Raw genomic sequence first — 23,990 nt, forward strand, 5'->3', positions numbered from 1 at the left:
ATTTCCCTCGGAGAAGGTGCAACACCGTGTGTGTGTGTGTGTGTGTGTGATGGTACAGCCAACTGACATCATTTGCCTGCCAATCTGCACCCCGCTTGCCAAACCGAGCCTCATGAGAGCCTCACTGGGCAGCTTCAGTGTCTCTATTTCTAAACAGTCCAGCATATGGTGGAAAGTGCCACACCGCCCCCTACTGTCCGATGCTGGTACGTGATTCTGAACTCCAGTAGGATTTATGAACAAGTCGTAAAGGGTAAATAATTCTGCTATGAAATATCATTAATGTTAGCACATTTAACAAATAAATAAAATTATTAAGAATCTCTGGTCGACATAATAGTTAGAAACATTCGGATGTAATTTAACAAAACTGAACAGTAAGGCTGATATTCAGTAGATTCAGTTTTATTAATTTCCCAGTTTTAATATAAAAAGAAAAAAGAAAAGTCTGAGGTAAACTACATTGTTTGCAAACTGCAGCACAACTGCGCCCCCGTGTGGTCGTTGATGAAAGCACATTCATTTATTTTTGCTGCATCAGAGTCAGAGTGCCTTTGAGTTTATCCTCCACCCTTAAGCAGAACAGGTAACTCGTCACCGAGGGTCCGACCACCTTCACGCCGCCGTCCTCCGGCACGTACAGAACGTCGGTGAACCAGAAGTTGACGTCGTCGCAGAGTTGAAGCAGCCTCCGCTTGTCGCCGTGCTCGATGCCTTGAACCCTCAACGTCGACAGCCAAAACTCCACCAAACTCTGGAGGTCATCCGACGCCTGCTGGATCCTCGACGGCGTCCTGGAGGTCGGCCTCTCCGACAGCCGTATCCGCGTGAGGTCGCCGGCGAGGTGCTCAACGGACGCAGGGAGACCTCTCAAGCATCTGTCGAACTCCTTCTTGCGGAATGTTTCGATGTATCTGTACGTGTACGAGTCGAGCCAGATGCACGCCGTCTCCTGATACTGCGGACGGATCGCAGACAGCTCATCCCTGTCGGACGTTGAGACATCTTTCACTCTGGTCTGGAGGATGTTCGCTGTGGAGCCGCTCTGATCTGATTCCTTCAAAGAGTCAGACGGTCCTCTGATCTCAGCTGCCGGGTTCCTGTCTGGTCTGCTGCGTTTCTCACACTCTGGCTGCTTTCCAGAGGTTTCCTCTGCGAGGAGCCGGTCCAGGCCTGACAAAGGGGATCCAGCCCTTGTATGGGGGTCTAGTTCTGTCCTGTACTTGCTTGGCGTTTCCAGCCTGGACCGATCCCTCTGCTCCACCTCTTCGCAAAACCTCCCGACTGACAAACCCCCGTGAACTTCTGGCCTCGAGGACGCCTTTTGAGTTTTTGCATGTGAGAGCAGGCTTTGGACGGCAGCGGCCTCACCTGCGGTCTGCAGCGGCGCTGATAAGCCGTTGGAGCTCGCCGGCCCCGGCTCAGCCTTAGAACAGCTTACGCCCTCGTGATGAGATATTACCATCGGATTAAGAGGAGTCTCTCTTAGCTTGACAGCAGCGGTTTGGGCTGAGACTTGGGGTTTAAGCCGGCTGGCCCTGCGGATGAGGTCCCGCCTCAGAACCTGGACGGCAGCAAAAGGCCCTTCGACGGTGGCTTTCATCTCCTGGGTCGAAGGCCGGAAACGTAGCGACCTGTAGGCCGACCCCAGACTCTGAAGCAGAGGCAGCCGGTCCCTGCCGAACACGGAGAGGTCGACCGTCGCGCTGGCGACGTACAAAAACACCTGCCGTACAAGAATCAGCACGTTACGCCTAAAAATGACATCGTCACTCACGTGGAAGATGAGACTCCGGTGAAGATACTCACATCTGGAGTGAAGGGGAACACGGTGAGCAGGTATTCGCCAGGAAACTCGTTGTCCGTCATGATGTGTCGCTCTTTTCGCACCACCCTCTCTGCATCTGTCAAGAGTAGCCACGTCTCCACCCACGTGAGCATTATAATGATCCTTCATAAAAACCTGATATATCTTCTCATAGACTATAATAATTATATTCAATAATAAGCCTTTCATCAGACAGGCAGCTCTTCATGTTTGATCTATACTACCTTTCTATATAGTATATAAGTGGTTCCCATGGGAACGGATGGTGGTTCTCATGGGAACCAATTAAAGGAACCTATTAGAGACAATCCGCTGACTAGTGGCTGGTCCGCATCAGTGGGAGTGGCCTGCAGAGCTGTGCATTGTGGGTGTTGTTGTCTTCCATCCGTCTACCTTTTCTCTGTCAAAAAGGCACCAAATTCTGAATGTATTTTACATTTCGACAACATTTTCAGCACAGATTCATGTTCCTTAAGGATTGAACCCACAACCTCCAGCTCTATATATACATTTAGTGCTAAATTTTACATTTTAACACTCAAAAAGTGACAAAAATTCTCAAAAATGTCAGGCTTTTTAACATTTTAAGATTTATGCAAGAATTGCATTTTTTAGGGAGTGGAACGCGAGCACTTCCGGTATTTAAACAGTTAACGTCCATCATCCTAAAGGTCACAAGAGGTCATTTCCAGTGTATTCAAACATATATTAGCATATTTATGCTAATTTATGTGCCTGAACGCAACGATACGGTTAATAAACACGCAGCACAAACTGCATAAGTGTGTAAACTTAATGCTGTGTTTTTTTAAATGGAGTTCGCCGTATATGTGACGTATATCGTGGTTAGCTTGTAGCCCGTTTAGCTACAGCCCGTTAATGTACCTTCAGCTTGGTCGAAAGTGATGAAGGCGACTCCGTCCATGTTGGTGGGGAACTTCACCGCCTCGACGTCTCCTCCTCGACTCCTCCTGCCGCTCTGGAAGTGAATGGTCAGCTTGTCGCTCATCCTGCTGGCGGGCAACACGTCGGGCACGCCGGACACAACCACCGTCCTGTCGGCGCCCTCCATGCCGGTGGGACGTTATTAAGCTAGCTGCTGAATGCTAACTAAGCTACAACCGCCCACACAAGTTGACCAAAAACAGTGTTTAGTTTCACTTTCTGTCTTTGTGGCTGAGCTGTAGTAGCAACACTTGCCCACCAGGTGTCTCTGTTTCTCCATGTATTACATTTGATGCAAAGCGGCTAATTTATGCAGCAGGAAATTAGGCTGCTAAACTGAGCGAATATGCCCATAAGGCACAGATACAAACCTAAGGCAACATTTTCCAAAGAGTTGCCTCATCATGGTTTATCCCCCCCCACACAGACACACAATGAAGCAACATATTGCTCCAATGAAACATTGCCCTCCAGTTACAGATTAGTGCTCGTCTTTCAGCGTTGGAAAAAGTTATGTCAACACGTGTGGTGCAAACATTTATTAGAGTCAAACCCCCCCCTCCCCAAAACAAAAAAAAAATAAAGGAAATGAAAAGCCACACCAGAGACAGAACACCTCTCATGATTCACACAAACTAAATCCAGAAAAAGAAGCCATGAGTGACAAACTCCATTGCATTTTTCTTGTGCATATAAACATTTTAATTAAATATAAAAGAAAGTGGCCTGGCCGAGTGCAACAAACAGGTTGATTAAAAAAAAAAAAAAAAAAAAATCCAGTCTGTGAATCTCCGTCTCGTTCAGTGCAAATCCAACACTCACTGTGTATAAAAGTGACTTTAAATAATTCAGGTAGTACATCTATTATTCAGTGTTTATTATTGTATGGGCTCACACTGTACAAGTGCTGCTGCTGCGTGTTTATTGTTGGGAGCATGTCATACGAGAGATTCTGGATAGATGCTGCTCAGCGTCATGAGTCAGTGGCCGGGGACACACGGTGGAACGACTGATGCATGTTCAATTTAAAACCAAACGCTTGCTTTGATATGAACGCTCATCTTTAAATCCCCAGAAAAAAAAAAAAACGTGTGCGTTTAGCTCGACGCGTTTAAAAAGAGCCACAGTGGAGTCGCTAACAGCTGGCAAATGAATCCCCCGCAGCTCTCCCAGAACGCTTTAAACGGCAAACGAACTGAACTCAGACCGGTTGGCCAGGGAGGAAAAAAAATGATAAAAATGAACTAAAACTAAATAAAATTGAACATTCATCCTTCAAACATTTGACGTTGGGTTTTGTGTGTGTGTGTGTGTGTGTGTGTGTGTGTGATTTGGACAGAGTCTTGAACCGAGACAGTCCAGACTGAGGCAGCAGAGGCAGGTGGTTGGATGTGCGTTTTATGTGGCGCTCCTTCCGGCGCACCAACGTCTTAGCAGCTATGAGCCGGCCTTGTCCGAGTCCCCTTTGTGTCTGGTGCCAGTTCTGAGTTTAAAGGTGGCCTGGGGCCCGCTGTGATGCAGCGCGGCGTATCTGGAGGGTAGCATGGCAAAGATGGAGTATGATGAGGCCAGGCGTCCGCTGGGAGCGTCTCCGGTCGGATGATGGTCCGACAGCCGCTGGATCAATTCGCCCCCTCCGCAGAACTCTGCCAGGAGATGGTGGGAGTCTGTACAGCTGATCCCCTCCGGAGGATCTGTCACTTCCAGGATATGACTGCTCACTGCAGACACACACAGACAGCAGCAGCCGTGAGCAGCCGAGCCAGCAAAGAGAAGTCATGAAGAAGGAGAGAATCGGACCTGCACCATCGGGAGGCTTCAATAAACCGCTGCAGTCAGCGTTAACGCTTTGGGTGGAAGGTCAGTCAGACACGTCTGCTTCCCTTAATATTTAGTGCTTTCACCGTTTCTTCATAGGTCACATTTAAGACATAAAAATGCACGACTGGCAGTTTAAAAGATAATTTCTTATTTCCAGCAAGCGTGACATTTTAGAGGCAGCGCCGAGATGTTGAACTTTCCACCAACACTTAATGCTCAACACAGCGGGGCTGCGAGCCCCTCCCCTCTCCCCTCCTTGTTGATTGTACGAGTGGGATTGTTCACAAAAAGCGCCTGAATAATGCAAAATAAATAAATAAATAAATAAAAAATACCTCGGCAAGTGCAAAAAATAAAATGCGATGCCGTATTTGAAATAATCAGCACATTTCTCTCCGGCACAATCCCGCCGGGGCTGCAGGTTCCACTGCCAGGTGTGGATTCTGCCCGGTTTGGAATTTATTCTGCTTACATTCACAAACGAGACGCTTTTCCTCCACAGCTGCGGAGCGCTGCAAGCATATTTCTGACACAATAAAAAAACAACAACAACAACCTGATGTTATTTCAGCTAATCTGCTAAATAGACGACGCAGCAGCTCGAGTCGATCGCGTGGTGGAGTCTGATTTCCTACAACTTTATATTTTAATTGTTTGGTGCGTCAACGTCGCTAAGCTCAAGCCTCCCTCCGGACTTCCTATTACCTGCTTCACCTACACTGAGATCTGAAGACAGAGGTTTCCTGCCAGCCTTCCTCCCATGACCGCCACGCCAAACCCCCAGTGGACCCTGAGGAGACAGAGGGCGACAGTGAGGGGAACTTGACCACCTGGAAGACCACGAGAGCTTCATTTCAAGCGTGTCTCACCTGGTGTTTGGCCACCATGTGGGCGGTGTGGATCAGCGGAGGTCTGATGGAGGGTTGGTACTGCAGAGGTTGGCCCAGTAGAGAGTAGTGTGCTTCACCTGGACGCCAAAACAAAAACATGTTATCATGCAGATAAAGCATTGAGGCTTTAACAGGATATTGTAGGAGAGGGCACTGACCTTGTCCACTGTGGCAGAAGGCTGTAGGGAGCGGCGGGTGGTGGCGGTGCGGGTGGTGGGCCATGACAGGGATGGACGAGATGCCTAATGGGAGGCCCTTGACGCTGGGCGGCCGGCCTGGCGAGGGCGTGAGTGCCGGGGACAAGCGCAGGCTGCTCTACACACAACACACCGGGAGACGACGAGGGGAAGGAACACAAAACACTTTCATTCAAAAAAATTCTCATTCTCTCTCGCAAAGTAATTCTGTCGGTTCGAGTTGTTGCTTTAATGTGCCGTTCCACCCACATTAGCCCCCCCCCCTAATGTGCCATTACGCCTTAATGCGCGGGACTATTTTCTCATCGTTTCCAGGTCACGCCAGCGCCTGCTTCATTTGCTGCGACATTGAGCCGACGTGGGGAAGCGTTTGTACCTGGGTGTTGTCTGGAGGTGGGAGGAGCTCGGCAGGCCTGCGGCTGCGCTGGTGCTCGGGGCCCGGGTGTTTGTGGCTGGGCTGTTTCCGCTGGCAGGGGGAGGGGGCCCGCGGCTGCTGGCAGGAGGGCGCCGTCATTTGCAGCATCACCATGCCGCCGCCGGGGGCCGGGGGTAACAGCCCTGCACGCCAAGAAGAAGAAACTGGAAATGAAAGTGATGACAAGGAGGCACACACAGGGAAAGACTTAATACTGCTTATTTTTATTCAGTTCATCACACAAACTCATTATTCAGGCGCCGCAGTAAACCGACTCTTTTTCAGCACTTTTCTTCAGCTGTGCAGCTCATCAGCGAAGACGCCGCTCTCGCGCCGTTAGCCGATGAGCAATTAGCTTCTAAGTGCCTTGATTATGAGGGCGCATCCGCGGCGGAAATAACGGCCCGCTCCCTTTTGGTGCTAAACCCTCCGCGATGATCCGGCACATCCAATTATCTGATTAGTTTGTGGTGCGTTAATGTGACTAAACAAGGTTGAGAAGCAGCCTCCTGCTCCGCGATATCATAAAAAAATAAAATCCATCTAATTAATTTCTGTTTACATAAAGCTCCCATTAGGTGAAAAGCATATTGGAATATTTACACAGGCGACGCCACCGTTGATTTATGAATTATTACCCAACAACAGTCGCAAGGACAACGGATATTTGGACTTAATCTGTGGATTATACCCGGCCCCGGCACAGCCAATTAAAAATGTTTACCGGGGACTCCGTAGGTGAGGCCGCCGCGAGACCTTCATGTGACCTCATTACTGACGGGCTGGAAGTGACGGCTCCCTCCATCGCTCTCCCATAATAATCAGCCATGAATAATAAAGGTCATTAGGAGGAGACGGCCCCACCTGGGCCTCCGGACGGCTATTCTGAGAGCCATGGAAACATGAAAACATGGCGACTCTTATTTCTTTAAACTCACCACTAAACTGTTAAATAATAATAATAATAATAATTTCAGATACATCGCCTCGCTCCACATATCTGCTGATATTAGATTATTAGAGGAAAAACCCTCATATATCACACATTGTAGTGAACAGGAAGCCGTTTTCTATTATTATTCATAATATTAGATTCACGCCGAACCATGGGATGATAGATCTGGATGGCCTCTGAAGAGTGATGGTGATGTCACACCGCACCAAACACCATTTTGACGGAGTCGTCGCCCGACCTCCTGGCTCTTTAATCTCGGGATGTGCAAATCACTTTTCACTTATCCAAACCCCGGGGAGCCGCCGTCGCCACGCCTCCCCTCTTTCTCATTTTGAAAAGCCCGAGTGTAAATCTAATCACGCTGCTGACGCACACACAACGGGCAGAGTAAACCCGGGGAAGATTATTTCATTATGAAGCCCGGGGGCGTCGCTGCGAAGGAATACATTCTGCGGTTATTGATGCTGAGAGATGGAGAGGGGGTGGGGGTTGAACATCCTCACGCTGCTGCAGGTTTGGACCCGGAGCTCCGGGGAGCGTACCTGCGTACTGCTGGCCTGGGTGCTGCTGGGAGACACACTGGGAGGGGTTCTGGGGAAACTGGAGCTGCTCCATCATCTGGGTGGGCAGGAAACTCACGGTTGAACTGTGGAGGAGCAAACAGAGAGTTAGAACAGGTTCATGTTCAATTAAAACCCTTTTTAATACACGCTTCGGAAGGGTCGGGATGATAAAAATCACATTTTTTGTCAATATTTCCCAGCAGAATATCACACACCTTATCTTTCCTCTTTGGTTTAATTTTATTTAAATGAAAGAATGCAACCTCTCATTTTTTTATTTAAATCTTTTTTTCCTTTTTCTTTTCTCTACTGCATTTGTTGCTTTTTTGTCTTACAGTTTATAAATTCAATATATTTGGACTGTTGCTTTAACAGAACAAGATACCATCAACTTGCACTTCAGGAAACTGTAATTGGCATTTTTTATACCATTTTCCAATGCTTAATAGAGAATTATACGGAATAAAAAATGACAGACCCAATACCAATAATTCCTCATATAAATTCATAACATGTGGAGTGGATTAACCATATAAAAAAAGACTAAAATCTGCAGATACAAGCATAAAAGGTTTAAAAGTATCATGAGAGCAGACTGGGCTTTTTCAGGAAGGTTTGAAGAGACGGAGCGTTTAAGACGTTTAAGGAATACAGGTTTATTCAAACAGAAAAATATAAACAATAATCATGCAGTAGAAGCCTGAAAATTAGCATGCCATGTCGCCGTTAAAAGCTGTCAAATCTGTTAAGTGCTGCAGAGCCTCGACACCTGAAGAAAGAGCCGTTCAATCCGACGCCTCCTAAACCCTAACAGACATAAATCTCCAGGAGCTCGGAGATCCCGACGCTGCAGCTGGGGTATTAAATCTGAAATTTAACTTCAAGCCAATCTGCAAGCCGGGGCGCTCTGCTCGGTAAGCAAGCGGCCTGGAGGGACTCGGGTCCAGCTGGTGGAGGAGCAGGCTGCAGGTGGACAGTCGGGGCCTCGCGGGAGAACAGGGAGCTGCTCCAACACAGCAGCATAAATCACTCCCACGCCGACTGCCCTACTAAGGCAGCCTCGTTTCACAGCTGGGACAATGAGAGAGTGACCTCCCCGCTCCTCTCCTGTAGCGCGCATTGTTCTCCTGCAGGTGACGACCGACGTACATGTCATGTGTACGAGCGGTCCCAGCCGCGCTCCCCTCGCTGCCATCCAGATTGATTGGGTCCGCGGAGGTGGGAACTAATTACATGTTTTGCTTTGTGTGAACTCGTTCTATCAATCAGCCGCTAATGAGGGAGAGCGCGGCGCTCGCACGAGTCCACGCCGGCAGAGTGACGGCGGCAAACGAGCAGCGCTCTTTTGAGAGGGCCGTCGAGTCGACGTTCGTCAGGCGGCGGACCCGGCTCACCGAAAGCACCGCGCTAATAACTCCATTTTTCCTCCTCGCGGTGAACACAGATGACCTTGGCTCAGAGGCTTTGGGGATTCACTTCTCAGGCGGGTCTATAAATAAGAGGCACCTGCAGCGTCGGGTACCTGAAAATCGGTTTCTGGGACAAAGTACATCTACAAGAGAGATAATAATTCCATCTACAGCTGACAGAAGGATGAGTTTGTCATCATAAAGATGAACCAGAAACCTAATTATTAAATGGATGGATGTAACCTGTGATTTAAGAGAACAACATGAGGGCGTGGAGGTTGGACCCGAGCCAGTACCTCATGGTGGTGTGCTGGTTCGGGGGGAGCAGGCTGTAGCAGGGCTGCATGCCGGCTGCGACCGCCATCGCCCCCTGACCCGGCTGACACGACACAAACACTGGCTGCTGGTACGTCTGCTGTGGCACAGAAACCTGCTGGAGGCAAAAACAGCAGGTAGACGAGGAAATCAAGCAACAAAACACAGACTTTACCGACTATTTAGTGACATTAGAACGGCGTCGCGTCGTCAAAATACCTGATAAGACTGCATTGGAGAGTACTGGACCATCATGCCTTGCATCTGGTTGCCCATATTGCTTTGCTGGTTGCCAGTGAGAGCGAGGTTGGATGTTGGCTGCATGCCCACTACGGCCTGGTAGCTGGACGCTGGGTTTGGCATCATGGCTTGGTGCACTGAGGCAAAACGGGGGGGGGGAAAGGCACGACACTGTGAGCGAATGAAAGGAGACGGCGATAACCATGACGACAAAAACACGCAATAAAAGCTTGTACGTCAAGATTTAAAAAAAGGGGGAAGTGTTCACAGCAGGAGGAGGACAAAGCAGCGGAGTCGGCGAGTCGAGTAACAGCTAAGCAAGTTTGAGGCACTCGGAATAAATGAGAAAGTCAATATATTTGATTTAGCCTGCGGTGGCCTGAACCTGCAGCCCGAGTGGTCCGGCCACAACTTCCACTTCACCCACTGATTAAGTTCAGGTTAACAGAGAGCGGGGGGGACACGTCTCTTAAAAAGCCATTTAAGGCGTCCGCAGAAAACTGCACAAAGTCACACGGATCCTTCCATTTTCCAAAACGGCCTAAAATGGCGGCGCTTACTCATAGCCGGAGGGGAAGAGGGGGGGGAATCAGACACTTAAATGTCAAGGTGACAAAGAGACATTTGAAAAATACTGTCCCTTGTGACACACACACACACACACGGTAATCTAATGGACAAAGGAGAGGACGTCCTTTTGTGAAGGTGTCTTTACAGTCTGCCGCCTTGGGAGAAAAGTACAACTAGACAATGAGAGCGCTCCGCAAGGAACGGAGGGGGGGCGACTATTTTTATCCACCCTCGTCTCCCACCTTCGCTCACAAACCGAGCATGAAATGACCGTAATATCAAACGCACCCCGTTTTATTCCATTCCAGCAGGCAGCAGATGATTGCGACGTCTTTACCCAGGATCCTCTGCTGCGTCGTGCGTGTGTCGCTGAGGCCAATTACGTTTTTTTTGCCGAGATTACGGCGCGTCCTGGAGGAGGAGGAGGAGTGAGGGGCTGGAAAAGAGACCGGTTCACTGTGAGATTCATAGAGGCCTCTCAGACAGCGTCCCGGCCCCGCATCCCGCCTCTCAGGTACCGGATCACACCTCAGACCCCGAAAGTCCACCTTCCTCATTAGTCCCATAATAGATACTGCAGGTCCACTTACACCAAAAGTACACGTTGCCATATATTTGTTCAGGTTTTATATTTTCATTATCGATTAATCTGCAGATTAATTTGTGATCAAAAAGGGATAAAAGGGCATTTTTCATTTCAGCTATAAATGCCTATATATTTTTTGCCTATAAATGTCTGAAAATATAAACATAAGCCCAGGTCGACATTTTCATGTTCTTTGTTTTATCTGACCACCAGTCTAAAAACTCAAAATATCAAGGTTTTTCGTCACTTCACACAAAAAGGTGCTTTTCTTTTAAAAAGCAACATTTGAGTGATGACTAACGGAGTCGAGCGTCACCGAGCAGTGAAGGGGAAATGCGTCAATCCCTTCACATGTTACACAAGCCGCTCTCCCACAATGACCATGACTGAAGCCGCGGCCCTGTGGTGGCGCCGACCGCCTGATGCAAGGCAGTGGAAACAGTCTCTGTGGACCTTGAATGCACCATCGGAGACTTCCCCCCCGAATACTTATTTATCATGTGTGCACCCCGTGCTACATCACCTTTAGCTGGCCTTATACATCTTTTTTTCCTCTCTAATTAATGCCAGAACAACAAATACAAGGAAAAACGAGGCACTGAAGTCATTTTTTTCCGTTTCCCTGATAAATAATTGCTGTCCTTTGCCTTTGTAGGTCAGCTTCATTTGTCCGCTGGCTGCTGCCGGGCCCCCAGCAGGGAAGCGGCATCTTCGCAGCCTACAGATGACAGAATAGTGCCGCAGCCCCTTTACACCGACGTGTGTGTGTGTGTGTGTGTGTGTGTGTGTGTGTGTGTGTGTGCGACTGTACGAGTGTGTGAGGAAGCAATCACAACCTTCACCAATCCTGTGGTGAAGGGGGGAAAAACAAAACAACTGAATCAAACGGATGATTCCCGGGGAGACTTCCAAACTCGTAAAAACAAACAAATATCTGTCCTTCAGTAGAGCGTCGGACTGCGTATAACATTGCTCCCTTGTGAAAAAACACACAACAACAAATAAATACTAGCTGAGAGCTGGAATTGACAAGGTAAGGTCTATTGATATGGTACGACTCTTGATATCTCAGCTAAGTTTGAACATTGAAGGTAACATCTGCAGAGACTGTTCATTAAAACACGCTTTGATTCGTCTTTAGATGTGCCGTGTAACCATTTCAAAGTTTGAAGAAGCTGAAGGCTCATCACAGAAAACTGGAGAAATAAAGGGAAAACCTGCCATTATTATTTTTTGGAATTACACATTTTTTTTGTGTGTATGTGGCTGAGTGAAGCTGAGCGTGTCATCTCACCAAACTCTGATGTTTTACATTTGACAAAAACCTGCTGAAAAGCCAGCATGACACGTGTGTGAAAAATGAAAAGTGACATCATTGAACAAGGCCGTTTACCTTGTTGCTGGGGCAGGTTTTGGCTCTGAGGGCAGTTATAGGGCAGCGGGTTGACGGGGGGCCGGTAGTGCTGCTGCTGGCTGGAGCAGTGAGCATGGTGGGCTGAAGAGCAGTAACACGTGGACATCTGGAACGACAGAAATTAACGATTAGCCATCAAGATGCAGGCGTTGATGAAACGATGGACTGTGATTTTCTGCATCCCTACCTGCTGGACCGGCTGCTGGATGTAGGTGTGCTGCTGGAGGAGCTGCTGGTTCAGCGTGGCCCCGGGAAAAGCAGCGGGGCCCGGGGTGGAGCTGGGATACGCGTGGTTGGGGCCCGGGGTTGGGACGGGCTGACCCTGCAGCACCCCTGGGTGTCCTCCCGGGGGCCCCGCCACCATGTAGCTAGCAACCTGCTGCTGCTGCTGCAGCAGCACCGAGGAGGGGTGGTGGTGGTGGTGGTACACGGCCGGATAGTGGCGGCCGTCCGGAGCCGGAGCGCCGCTGTTGCTGGGCGGCTGCTGTGCCAGAGTCATGTGACCGAACTGGGTGCTGAGGGCGTCGGGCTGGGGACGGAATTAATGTTAACAAACGGCGTTTTAATCATCAAATCGATGGATTATACAGAAGGTTTTAAAAAACAACAACACGTGGTCTTAATCTGAGTCTAAACTATTTATCTGCATCACCACCGCACGCCAGTTCAGGTCAGTTCTGACATGTTGTTGGAAAAGGGGTGTTTTTAGTCATGGATTATTCAGCGCCAACATCTGGTGATGAATTAAATATTAATGGAACTTTCCAAAGGCATAATTAGTCACAGAGGCACGTCTTTCACTAAAACCAGGTCAGAAACGAGGTTAAGTGAATGCATGATCTCTCTCTATTTATATATATGTATATATACACACATGTGGGGAGCAGCTACACCTTTCAGTCCAAAAAAAAAAACACTAACTGAATGGTTAAACGGACGAATAATAAGGAGCGTTTTGAAGTAAAAGATGAGATTTTAGATAACAGGAATCGTGTTCAAGAGCTAAACTCTGTGTGCCAAATTCTAAATTTAAAACAGACAAAGATAACGTTGTAATAATAATAGTAATCCAACTTGATATATGGCAGAATTAATTAGGGAGCTCATTTGAAAAGGCACCGTATGAAGTGGAATTAGAGCGGTTCTTTCTGGACATCCGTGTCTGAGTTTAACGCGTTAATTTAACCGCCCAGAGAAAAGTCTAGAAATAAAACCCTTAATGAGCCAGGTCTGACAGGAGATGGAGCGGGGAGGAGGGAGGAGGATAATAAAGTGGAAGAATGGAGTTCTGTACCACAGTGTACTGTTGGTTAGCACAGACGGGCAGGTACTGGGAAGGAGGAAGAGGAGGAAGAGGATACGAGACCGTTGGGTTGTGAACAGGCTCAGAGGACAGCTGGAGAGGAGGACAGATCGGCTGGAGAGGGACAGGGAAGAAGAAATGAGACAGGAGGAAGGATGCTAGTAAAACGGTGGGAGACTCACTCCGCTGTATGCTAAACCCCATTCATGTTTTCACCTCGAGAATCCCGCTTATAAGGGATAGTTTGGGTCCCTGCCATGCCCAGCTACGGTTGCTAAGCGACAGACAATCGCTGTTCATGGGAGGGGTTTAGCAAACAGTCGGGAGGCTCCTCCCATCCGACTATCAGCTCTCATCTCAACAGGAGAAGTTAGTGGGTTAAGAAGAAGTTAGAAAATACAGGCAGAGGAGACGTAGTCCCGCCCACTGACCTGGGAGAGAAGGTGATTGGCCGGCTGCTGCTGCTGCTGTGTCGGGGCAGGGAGGGGCTGCTGCGGGGTTTTCCCCTGCTGTGGGTTCCTGCCAGCAGCGGGGGCCACGGAGGCCGGGTTATAAACTACGGCGCTGCCGTCCGGGTGGATGAAAGCCTTGCCTGTCAAAAATAATTCAAAAAGAGACAAATAAATGGGATTGAAATGGACTAATAATTCATCATCATTCAGAAGGAAACACTCGTGGTGACCGGGAGGGAGGCCCGAACACGGTCTACGAGAGGAGCCAACAACCTTGGCAGCGTTCGAAGCTCGCTTTGCAGCTTGACAGCGTACAACCGGCCCGTGATGAATATTTCTCCCATCTGCTCAGTGCGGTTTGATCAGCACGCTTTGGTCCGGATGCTAATTTGACGGACAAACCGGCCATGATTCTGTCCCCGAGTCGTGAATAATTCACCAGGAAACTACAAGATGGGAACATTTGCTTTGATTTAACGCAGCAGACTGAGGTTGGGTCAGCCGCAGTCCAGAGTGAAATCATTTTTGATTTAGTGAAATGGGAGTTCTGAAGATTTCCATCCCCCCATCACCCACCTGTGTGTGGGTTGACCAGAACGCTGCCAGGTGGGATCCCTGAGGCGTCCAGCGGCAACACGTAATAGTTCGTCGCGTCTGTGGCCGACGGCGGCTGAGAAGCGGCGCTCTTGATCATCTCGGGGTGTCCAGAGCCTCTGGCGTCGGCGGCGGAGTGGATTATGGGCACGCTGGGGATGTTGGACCAGGACGGGGCGGAGGCCGGGAGAGGCAGCTGGGGACGGGACAGCGAGCTGGACGAGGAGCCCACGCTGCTGCACGATTCGGAACCTGAGGGAGGGCAGACAAATGACATCACCGTCAGGCGGAGACGGCGAGGTTATCCGAGGACTCGGGCGAAGACGTCTCCTCGACTCACACTCCCAAAACACAAAGTGAAGGCAGCCAGCCGCCTCGTAAACAACTTCAAAAACCGCTCAGGCAGGGAAGCCTGCTGCTGCACCTCCACAAATAACAAGAGGAGATGAGATTGGCAGAAAATGAGAAAAAGACCAGATGAACAACAAGGAGAGCCGAGGACTTTCACTGAGAGGAAGAGGAGGAACCCGCGGTGAAGAACATCTCATATTGTGTATGAAGCACACGCAGGCCGGACTTCATCTCCCTGACATGTGTGGGACTCATGCATCATGTCGGTTTTACACAAGCCTCCTCCTTCACCGCGCTGCAGTCCAGTCGTTACTTTTGACAGCTGTCTGGCTACGGGGCGGCACGCACACTTTATTGACCGCAGCAGGACAACACATTTTGTTTGGAGACTCTGTTTGGAGCTCAACATGCAAAATGCCTATTTTTGCACCCGGCGTACTCTCTAATAAAGATTCTGTTTCCTCTTCCTGCTGCGAGTGAATTACACGCTGGGACTTAAAACGACGTGAGGACGCTGTGACGTAAATGAGCATCTCTTGCCTGTTTTGGAGAGCCTCCCGGTGCTCTTGCTGCTGGCCGTGCTGTCCCCGCGGACGAGGCCGGGGGAGATGCCGCTGAAGCTGCTGGCCTTGGTCATGGGGGGCCGCGGGGCGAGGCGGTTGGAGCTGTCCGAGCTGTCGGTGCTGCTCCACGGCCGAGGCTCGCTGTGCCGCGGCAGCGTCTCCGTCTCGGAGCTGCTCTGCCGGCTGGCACCCGAACGACCGGCCCGTAACCTGGACAAGGAGGAAGGATTTGTTTGGAACATTTTTGATGCTTATTTTAATCCTAAATTAAACTTGATTTGTATCTATAATCTAAAAAAGTGAGCCCTAAAATGCCTCGTGTACACTGCAAATATTGTTTTTCTGGGACTTATCTATTGCCACATTATACACAGCAGAGTGTGAACTAAACCAGAAATATAAAATGGTTCAAAAGGATGTGAATTTGTATATTTATGAGACGTGAAACATGGCCTGCGGTCTTCCTGCAGCTGCACATCCAGCGATGTAAATTTAGCAGAAACAATACAGGATGCCATTTTAAAAATAAAGCTGAGAAAATCCTATTGAACAGAAGCTTCCCTGAGCAGCGAAAACAAATCCTCAGATCAGCAGTCCTGCTCCTGAGCGGGCCGATTAAGGCGGACGGCGATTCAAAGGCTTTTTTTTTTTCTCTTCTTCTTCTCCGCCTGTGGCTCTCAAAGCGATGAGCGATGCGTGACGGGGGTGGACCTACCTGAACATTTGCCGCCTCTGTTGGGTGCTCATGCATGCGCCTTCATCCTGAGCACTGGAGGGAGAGGAGAGAGGTGTTACAGAAGGGAAGGGACGCTGGCAAAATGAGATATCCACCATTTAAATAAAAAACACATGACAGAGCGGCGTTTAATTGCTGCTCCGACGGGGGAAAACTATAAAAAATGATTGAATATCATTTAAAATAGAAGCGCTATGGTTACACTTCAGAAGGATCTTATCGGCCCTACTTTTGCCAATTAACCTACGATACATCACCCTCGTTAGACGGAGCTTTTTGGAGGAAGTCAATGAGAGGTGAAGCGATGTCAGTAGTCATGTGATTAACGGGGTTTTACTTGCCTTCTATCCAGTATGAAGTGATCTCCCTGTGGGTGGAAATGAAAATCACAGGTCAGGGTTGCAGATTCTTCTTATTATCTCCCAACGTTTCAACAACAACTTATTAATAAACACGTTTTTATTAAGTGACATTGACAGATGCTTGGACGCTGGTTATAAATCTGCTTATAGATTTGGCTCCGCATCACGGGGGAAATTCATAAATCCAGCAGTGGTAATTGCAAGCAAGAAATCCAGTGAATTTGCACATGAATAGAAGCGACACAAGGATTTGTGCAACACGGCCCCCCCACCCACCCCCACCCCCACACCCGCCCACACAAACAGCTCTCACATCATGTGCAAATATCCTTTCTCTGGCTCGCTGGTACTCCTCCTCCCTCTCCTCCATCGATTTGCTCCTCTTGTCAGCTTTCAAACGCATTCGAATCTGGCAAGGACACACACACACACACACACACACACACGCTTCCTTAGCAGCCGTGTCAGGGACGCCAGATTGTTCCACTCTTACCAACATGTCAGAAATGAAAGTGACAGCTTGGTGGAAAAAAAAAAGCACACACACAAATACAAAAACACCTACCGTGCTGTCGTCGCGATCAAAGCTGGAGTTGTCTCGTTTGAGAATGTAGCGTTTCTGAAAATCGTCCGCCCTGTCATCCTTGATGTGCTCGGAGAATTTCTGATCGGGTCTGTCGGTGGTTTGGGAGGGGGGGGGGGGGGGACACACAAGCTTAATTACAGGCAGATGCTGACAGAAACGTTTGTTACAAGCAGGGCGGCAAACTAGCTTATCTGTCGATTGATAGCCGCCAAATTAATTAGCGGAGTGCTCACATTCTAGTGTTGGTGGTTTTGTTGATCACCACGGACTTCCCGCTGGGGTCCACGTTGTGGTCCATGCCGAAGTAGGCCGCCACTCGGTGGAGCAGCATCCTGTGGTAGGACGTCATGGGTGGGAACTTTCTCTTCTGGCTTCTAGAAGGAGACGTGAACGCCGTTAATGGTCGACACTTTTTTTATTTATTTATTCATATACCAGAAGAAAAAAAAAAAAATCACGATCTGGTGTGAAATTAGGAGGCAAGAGAAGTTGTGGCTGTTTCATCTGCCATCTGTTTTATCTTGTGAGGGTAATTCTGATTTAAAAACATAAAAGAAGACATTTTTAAAACGATCTATGCGGGGAGACCTTATGATTTACGGTCATCTTAATAATAAGATAATAACCCCTACGTGAAACGGTCCCGCGTCTAGTCTCTAGACTCCTTTTTAAGAAGGATGAGATCCATCCAAACAGATTTCCTTGGCAGAGCAGCCGTAAACGAAACAGCCCAGACAATGAACAGCTGCTCGTCTTAATTGCGTGACATCAAGCCCAGTCCATCCGAGAAGGGAAACTTCCCGCTGCGCTTGAATGCTAGAGAGCTCTTCGGACGCCGTGGAAAAATGTCCTTCCCCATAAATAAACCGCCACAGCTGGGCTCACAAACTAACTTCCTCCTCTGGTTGAGACAATAATAACATCTTACTCATTATTGCTGATGAAGTCCAAGATGTCTTGTTCCAACTTCAGGAGCATGATGCGATCCCTAAATGAATAAACGCATGAAAAAAAGGTCGTTAATGAACTCCCGGGCGTCTCTTTGTACATTTCAGGTGTGGATGTCGAAGCGTACCTGGGGTTGCCCTTCAGCGTGTTGACCAGGAACTCGTGGAGGTCGATGCCAGTGGAATCCGTGTAGTCTTGACTGGAATCTGACCGAGACAGACACAGATGTTGTATAAATGATCGATGAGGCTGAAGGCGACGCGCCACAGATCTCATTCCTAACACAGATTCCTACCTGAACACAATTAACACACGCCGAGATCACGAGCATGTCGTGTTGTGAGTATGATTTCATTTACATGAATAATAGTTGGGATGTTCCGCCCCGTTAACTCCCCAAATTAATGATAAACAGCTAATGAAGCGCCTGCTGTGAAGCATTAATCAGCTCGTCGTTCATGTATTGGCAAAGAAAAATGGTCAAATCTGAGAAGGGAAACTTTGGCTGTTAATGGTGTGACCATGAATAAATTAATCGGGCGGCTTGTGAGCGCAACCATTTAGGAGTTGAGGAAGTGGTCGGATAATGACAGGAAACGCAGCAACAAAAGGACGGGCGCCGTCCCCTCGGTGGGTGTCTGCTTGCTATAATTGGAGGCTGCCTCATCAGCGGCGTTGCTCCGCAGAGGGAAGAAGACACCTTTATGTGCCTGTGGGAATCCACGTAATTGTTTAACACCTTGAGCTTGTCGCAATTAACAGAATCACGACAATTATCGGCCCATAACGAGTTATCATCTCAAACGGAGGAGTGCTGTTGGACAAACGGTGTTGGGGAGGGGCTGACAGGGTAAAATATATGTATTATAAAGCTGTAATTTGGCCGAGTGACATGGATTGCATGATAAATGCATTTTATTGCTGCAGGCAAAATGTTACAAACATAAAAATATATAAAATCTATATCTGTTTGATTCATTCTTCTTCCACGTATACATTTCCAGGAGGAAGCAATGATTAGAAATGAGGCCTCAGGTGTTAATGATGGACAGAAAGCCGAGGTGTTAATGGAAAGATCACCTTCACATTAAAATCCAACCAAGGACATAAATATGTTAAAATACCAAGAGAAGGTAAATCCACTGCGGTTTTGTCTGCATTTCTCACCTCTGGACAGCATCTTTCTTGGCGTTTTCTCAGGTTTGTCCACCTTATCGCTGCTGTCCTCTTTCTCAGCCTGGTCCTGCGTGGCTTCCTTTTCAAAGGGCTGGAGGAGGAATCCATCCTGTTCACGATGGAAAAACAAGCGATTGATTCAGAGACACACGTGGGGAACGGGTCTTGCCGAGGCGTTATTAAACGCCGAGCGCTTCAAACACTTCCAGTCTGTCCTGATCGAAGAACAGACGTTAAGGCATTCGTTTAGAAAAAGAGGCACTTAATGTGAGGCGTTTAATTCTCTCTGATCTTGCCTGAGGTTCTAGGTTAATTAGAGAATAGCACGGGCAAAAGAGGTCACCTCAAGACACTTAATATACGCTCCTGGTTTATCATCGAAACCCGTTTCCCTGCTGGAAATAAAACGCCTGAGTCCATGAATTCAAAATCACAATGCCAATTATCGTGTCAGATTAGCTTGTTTTTTTTTTATTATTGGAGGCACCTGAATAAAAAAAATTAAAAACACAGCACAATTTCACTCCTTAAAAATTCAACGGAGTAAGGAGTTTAGCAGTAATCCCCCTCCAACTGTCAAAATAAATACATAAACCTTTGAATGGACTGCAATCTGAATGGGAGATGTGGGATGTTTGGCAAGATGTATTAAAAATAGCCCTTGATGTACCCTCAGTCGTGCACTCCCTCACCACACACACACACACACACACACACACACACACACACACACACACACACACACACACACACACACACACACACACACACACACACACACACACACACACAGAACACTTTTCTGGCAATTCTACAAAAAGGCTGAAGGGAGAAGCTGTAAAGAGGAGACGGGTTGCCAGTGCACCGCAAGTGGATTAAACACAACTCTGGAAAGCTAACATCAGACAGCGTGTGTGTGTGTGTGTGTGTGTGTGTGTGTGTGTGTGTGTGTGTGTGAACGAATGAAGGAGCGAGGGGAAGCGGTGACCTCGTGGCGGGAGAGCAGCTCATAACTAAAAAAGGTCACCACTTGGATCCCTCTAACAGCTGCGGAGCCAGATAATGAGACGCGGCGTCCTCCGTCGTTCCGAGGCGCTCTGAATGTATGTGAAAATGTAATATGCTAATGAGAAACGTGACTGACTAATTGCCTGAGCGAAAACTGGGGAGAAAAGGGAAAATGAGCCTCGGCTTGTGTGCGACGGTGACAGCGAGTTCAAATGTGTGTGTGTGTGTGTGTCAAAGCAAAGCAAAAAAAAAGGATTTTTTTTCTTCTCCCTTTCTCTCTGGCACGAAGCGGTGATGTTTTCTGCTTAATGCCACCCTCGGCATCACATGGAAGCCGTCTGGTTGATGTGCAGCTGTTGCGAGCCGCCTCATTTGTTCCCTGACACCCATTTACCTCGAGATAAAGGGAAAAAACAGCGTGAAAATGACGGTCCCCTGAATATGCAATGAACACGCTGTCAGTCTAAAAACAAAAAAACTAAAAAAAAAGTGCGGCGCGCATTCAGAAGGCTCTTGACTATCGGCCATTGATTGGAGTTGAGAGACAGGCTGACAATGTGTGGACAGATGTCTAGTTTTTCATGACTTGGACAGTCTAAAGATGCGTAAAGCCCTTTGTGAAAAGCTTACAATCTGACATCCGAGACAACAATGTAAAGGCGTGGGAACAACGGGAAATGTTTATTCCATCAAATCTGGAGGTTTGAAAGGGAATCTGTGATCTTACAGCCGCACGAGTACTCCCTCTTCCTCCTTTATTGCTTTACCTCGCCCCTCTAGGTAAGTCTGCCGCGGAAGGAGTCTCGATTCCGGGCCCAATAACGGTAGCGGGGGAAATATCAGGAGTATTCAATTAGAGCGCTCCGCAGCCCTCTGTAGCTGACGTGCGGAAATTGTAATTTCCTCGACATGATTGATGGCGGTAATACAGGGCGTCGTGTGAGTGCAGACGATGCGGGACTGTTGTGGGAATAACACCGCCCTCTGGTTATGGAGCGCGGTGCTGACTGGCTGAAACGCCCCGGAACAAACACACCTGTGTGTGTGGGTGTGTGTGAGCGGGGCCAGGAGCTGTGCAGAGTGGCATGTAATGGGGAAAGTTCGATCGGGGGGGGGGGCGGGGGCTTTGCCTAGAGATACGCCGTTAAAAAAAACTAAAAAAACAACCCAAGTGTTGATTTAGTAGCGTCTGGTTCGCTGCTGGAGCTCGGTACTTTGTGTTTTGATGATGTGATGGTTTCATCAAGCGGCCGCGGGCAGGTATTTAATCATAGCTGTCAGACGAAGGCCGCTAATCAAGCGTCGGAGGATCTACCTGCTTAATTGTAAGAAGCTGAAATACTGATCCCTGGTCAGCACTTCAGCGCCAGGCATGTGGGCTTGTAGCTTAACGTCAGGCAACCGCTGACGTCACACTGGGTTTGATGGGATGAATGTAAACTAGGGGAGCATCAAATGTGTGTGTAATTTTAATGAATTAAAAAAGTAATACGACTTTTTTTGTGAAAACAACAGAAATTAAAAAGTGTATCATTCTAAGTTTTTAAAGTATCTCTTCTTCTAAAATGTCTGGAGGGAGTCTTTAAGTAAGTTTGCGTCTCCTGCTGAGTGTTAATGGCTGAAAGGCAAAACGCTATAGCAGCAAACATGCTGAATCATATTTATATTGAGCTCCTATGAAGCCATAACAATCCCCACTAGAGGGGTGGAGGCTTCTCCATTAGAAGATATTAGCTGCTGGGTTGCAACGATGCTTGGCCGTTGTCCAGATACTGGTGTTGAAAAGACTGTTTATATTATAGAGTGTTGTCGTCTATAATCCAGACTATTAGTTCAGATCAGTTTGCATCGTTGATGCAAGGAGTTTCTTCTTACCGACGACGAATCCCTCGCATCGCTTCAGCAGGTCAACAAGCTAATGTTAGCATAGCTGGAGCCGGACTGGCCGCCCGATCCGATGCTCTGCCCCCCCGTTTAGCATCCTAATATTTCTCCACGGTAAGTAGTCAACCTTGCATGCCAGCACATCCCGTATGTGAATACACACTCTTCAGAGATCTTTACCTGAGACGCTGCTGAAGGCTCAGGAATAGGGCAAGGAAAGGACTCTTCGCACACTGCCAGGCTCCGCACCAGCTTTAGCCTGGTGTTGGACTAAGGGGGGGGGGGGGGGGGGTGCAGGTAGGTGGGCACAGTTAAAACCATGCACACACACACACACACACACACACACAACTGCATCAATATCATCACGGATCACAGTGACAAGCCAAAGTAAACACAGAAGAACAGCCAGCGAGCACGATCGATTCTTGCAAGCAATTCAAACAGTCTCAATATTACACAGTTTGGCTGACAAATCTTTTCCCGAGTGACTGGGCTTTTTTTTTCTTTTTTTTTTTTCCCCACTGCTGAAATGATTGTGGAACGGCGGCTGCAGATCTTCTCAGATAACTTGATCAGAACGATCTTGAATGAATAGCGGTGTAAGCATTTTTTCACATAAACTCAAGCCTCGTCCTGTTTTTTTATTTTTTCCCATCAACAGCGATGCAGCAAGCACACACGTCCATGTCAAACTATTTGTTCAGGCAGAACCACACAGCCTCCGCCATCATTCAGGTCATGGCATCTCAACATACTGCAGCTAATTTAAAAAACGTCTGGAGCAGTGAGTACGATGCTCGACAGGAAACACGGGTACAACTTCCAGCTTAATCCAAGCACACAACGCAATCCAAGTGCACATTACACAGGTTGGAGCATCCTCGCACAGCATGCATGTGGAGCGTACCGTACCTTAGAGTGCTTCACGGGCTGTCCACGGTAAGGGGAGGGGTGCAGGGGAATAGTGCACAGGAAGAGAAATCAAACAAGTTTGGTGGGGGCAGACAGGATTGTTACTTCAAGAAAGTGGAGACGTTTGAATTAAACATGACTGGCCTACATTTTGTGCATTCGTGCACTAGTAGCTCTGCAAAAAAGAAAAGAAGAGAAAAACAAATTCTTCCCAAAGATGGTACAGAAAAAAGACAAATAACCTTCTGTAATGCCTGGTGTTTTTTTAAGTGAAAAGCAGAACAAAATTTAGCGCCGTTGATCTGAGAAAAAGAGATTTAAAATCCCCCGAGCAGCGTGAAATTCTCAAGCTGAACATTCACAATTTCCTGGGAGCACGGAATAATTCTGCGGAGCGTACGCCGCCGAAGCGGCTGCAACGTTGGAGCCCCACAAACGCACACATGAAAACACACACACACCGCAGAAAACAAAAGCCAGACATGTGGCCGAGAGCGATTCGGGTCAGTTTCACGCCCGGCTCCTTTTAGCTGTCATGCGAATCAGACCTCGGCACGGGAGGTGAGACGCAGAAAGCAAGAGAGAGACTGGCCGCCCAACTGTGTGTGAGACAGCTCGGTGCCTCTGTGCTTCACACACTGGTGGCTGTGTGTGTGTGTGTGTGTGTGTGTGTGTGTGTGTGTGTGTGTGTGTGTGTGTATAAACAGAAGGTCTCTCAGCATAGAGGAGCTGCAGAGGGGGAGGAAGGAGGGGGGAGACCTGGCAGGAGCCATTTCAGGCAAAATTGTAACGGAGCCCAGTCCTCTGCTTCCTAATCCCAACATGCAACCACACACACATGTGCACACACACACACACATGCCGTCCTTCCCACCTGTCCTCTGAAATCACAAGGACAACCCCTCCCCTCCCTCATTGAGCTCGAGGGCCAAATAACACCTCTAAAAAAATTGAGATGGACCGC

General features: G+C 48.3%; 2 protein-coding genes across 3 annotated transcripts in view; both read right to left on the reverse strand.

The window, feature by feature from the left end:
* Positions 1-403: 403 nt before the first annotated feature.
* LOC311009709 (uncharacterized protein) lies at positions 404-3,174 on the reverse strand. 2 transcript variants are annotated; one of them, XM_084004037.1, is made up of 3 exons: positions 2,714-3,174; positions 1,810-1,904; positions 404-1,726 (listed from the first exon to the last, which is right to left on the reverse strand). In XM_084004037.1, the coding sequence occupies exons 1-3, from the start codon at positions 2,898-2,900 to the stop codon at positions 524-526; spliced, it is 1,485 nt and encodes a 494-aa protein (XP_083860163.1). In that variant the 5' UTR covers positions 2,901-3,174; the 3' UTR covers positions 404-523. The 2 variants fall into 2 exon arrangements, with proteins under 2 accessions (XP_083860163.1, XP_083860164.1); XM_084004038.1 differs by having other exon boundaries at positions 1,810-1,923; positions 2,714-2,824.
* Positions 3,175-3,297: 123 nt separating this feature from the next.
* Positions 3,298-23,990, reverse strand: part of LOC311009711 (R3H domain-containing protein 1-like) — a 30,408-nt gene continuing 9,715 nt past the window's right edge. The window contains exons 4-27 of the mRNA XM_084004040.1: positions 23,027-23,044; positions 22,292-22,381; positions 19,211-19,328; positions 18,171-18,249; positions 18,024-18,083; positions 17,329-17,469; positions 17,075-17,183; positions 16,823-16,918; positions 16,489-16,514; positions 16,127-16,180; positions 15,389-15,621; positions 14,480-14,749; positions 13,883-14,043; positions 13,443-13,565; positions 12,336-12,677; positions 12,128-12,254; positions 9,558-9,715; positions 9,320-9,456; positions 7,594-7,697; positions 6,058-6,239; positions 5,643-5,799; positions 5,464-5,561; positions 5,300-5,384; positions 3,298-4,494 (exon numbers count right to left, since the gene is read on the reverse strand). Coding sequence (XP_083860166.1) covers positions 4,211-4,494; positions 5,300-5,384; positions 5,464-5,561; positions 5,643-5,799; positions 6,058-6,239; positions 7,594-7,697; positions 9,320-9,456; positions 9,558-9,715; positions 12,128-12,254; positions 12,336-12,677; positions 13,443-13,565; positions 13,883-14,043; positions 14,480-14,749; positions 15,389-15,621; positions 16,127-16,180; positions 16,489-16,514; positions 16,823-16,918; positions 17,075-17,183; positions 17,329-17,469; positions 18,024-18,083; positions 18,171-18,249; positions 19,211-19,328; positions 22,292-22,381; positions 23,027-23,044 — 3,252 coding nt within the window. The 3' untranslated portion in view covers positions 3,298-4,210. The remainder of the gene's footprint in view (positions 4,495-5,299; positions 5,385-5,463; positions 5,562-5,642; positions 5,800-6,057; positions 6,240-7,593; positions 7,698-9,319; positions 9,457-9,557; positions 9,716-12,127; positions 12,255-12,335; positions 12,678-13,442; positions 13,566-13,882; positions 14,044-14,479; positions 14,750-15,388; positions 15,622-16,126; positions 16,181-16,488; positions 16,515-16,822; positions 16,919-17,074; positions 17,184-17,328; positions 17,470-18,023; positions 18,084-18,170; positions 18,250-19,210; positions 19,329-22,291; positions 22,382-23,026; positions 23,045-23,990) is intronic.

Source organism: Eutrigla gurnardus (genome assembly GCF_963514095.1).
Source record: "Eutrigla gurnardus genome assembly, chromosome: 24".
In the NCBI taxonomy this organism is placed as follows: domain Eukaryota; kingdom Metazoa; phylum Chordata; class Actinopteri; order Perciformes; family Triglidae; genus Eutrigla; species Eutrigla gurnardus.

Bases quoted from the DNA above. Each gene is read 5' to 3' on its own strand.
- LOC311009709 (XM_084004037.1), bottom strand. From the start codon at position 2,900: ATGGAGGGCGCCGACAGGACGGTGGTTGTGTCCGGCGTGCCCGACGTG. The intron at 1,905-2,713 runs GTACATTAACGG...TACTCTTGACAG, and splicing joins CACTTTCGACCAAGCTGAAG to ATGCAGAGAGGGTGGTGCGA. The intron at 1,727-1,809 runs GTGAGTATCTTC...CTTGTACGGCAG, and splicing joins TGTTCCCCTTCACTCCAGAT to GTGTTTTTGTACGTCGCCAG.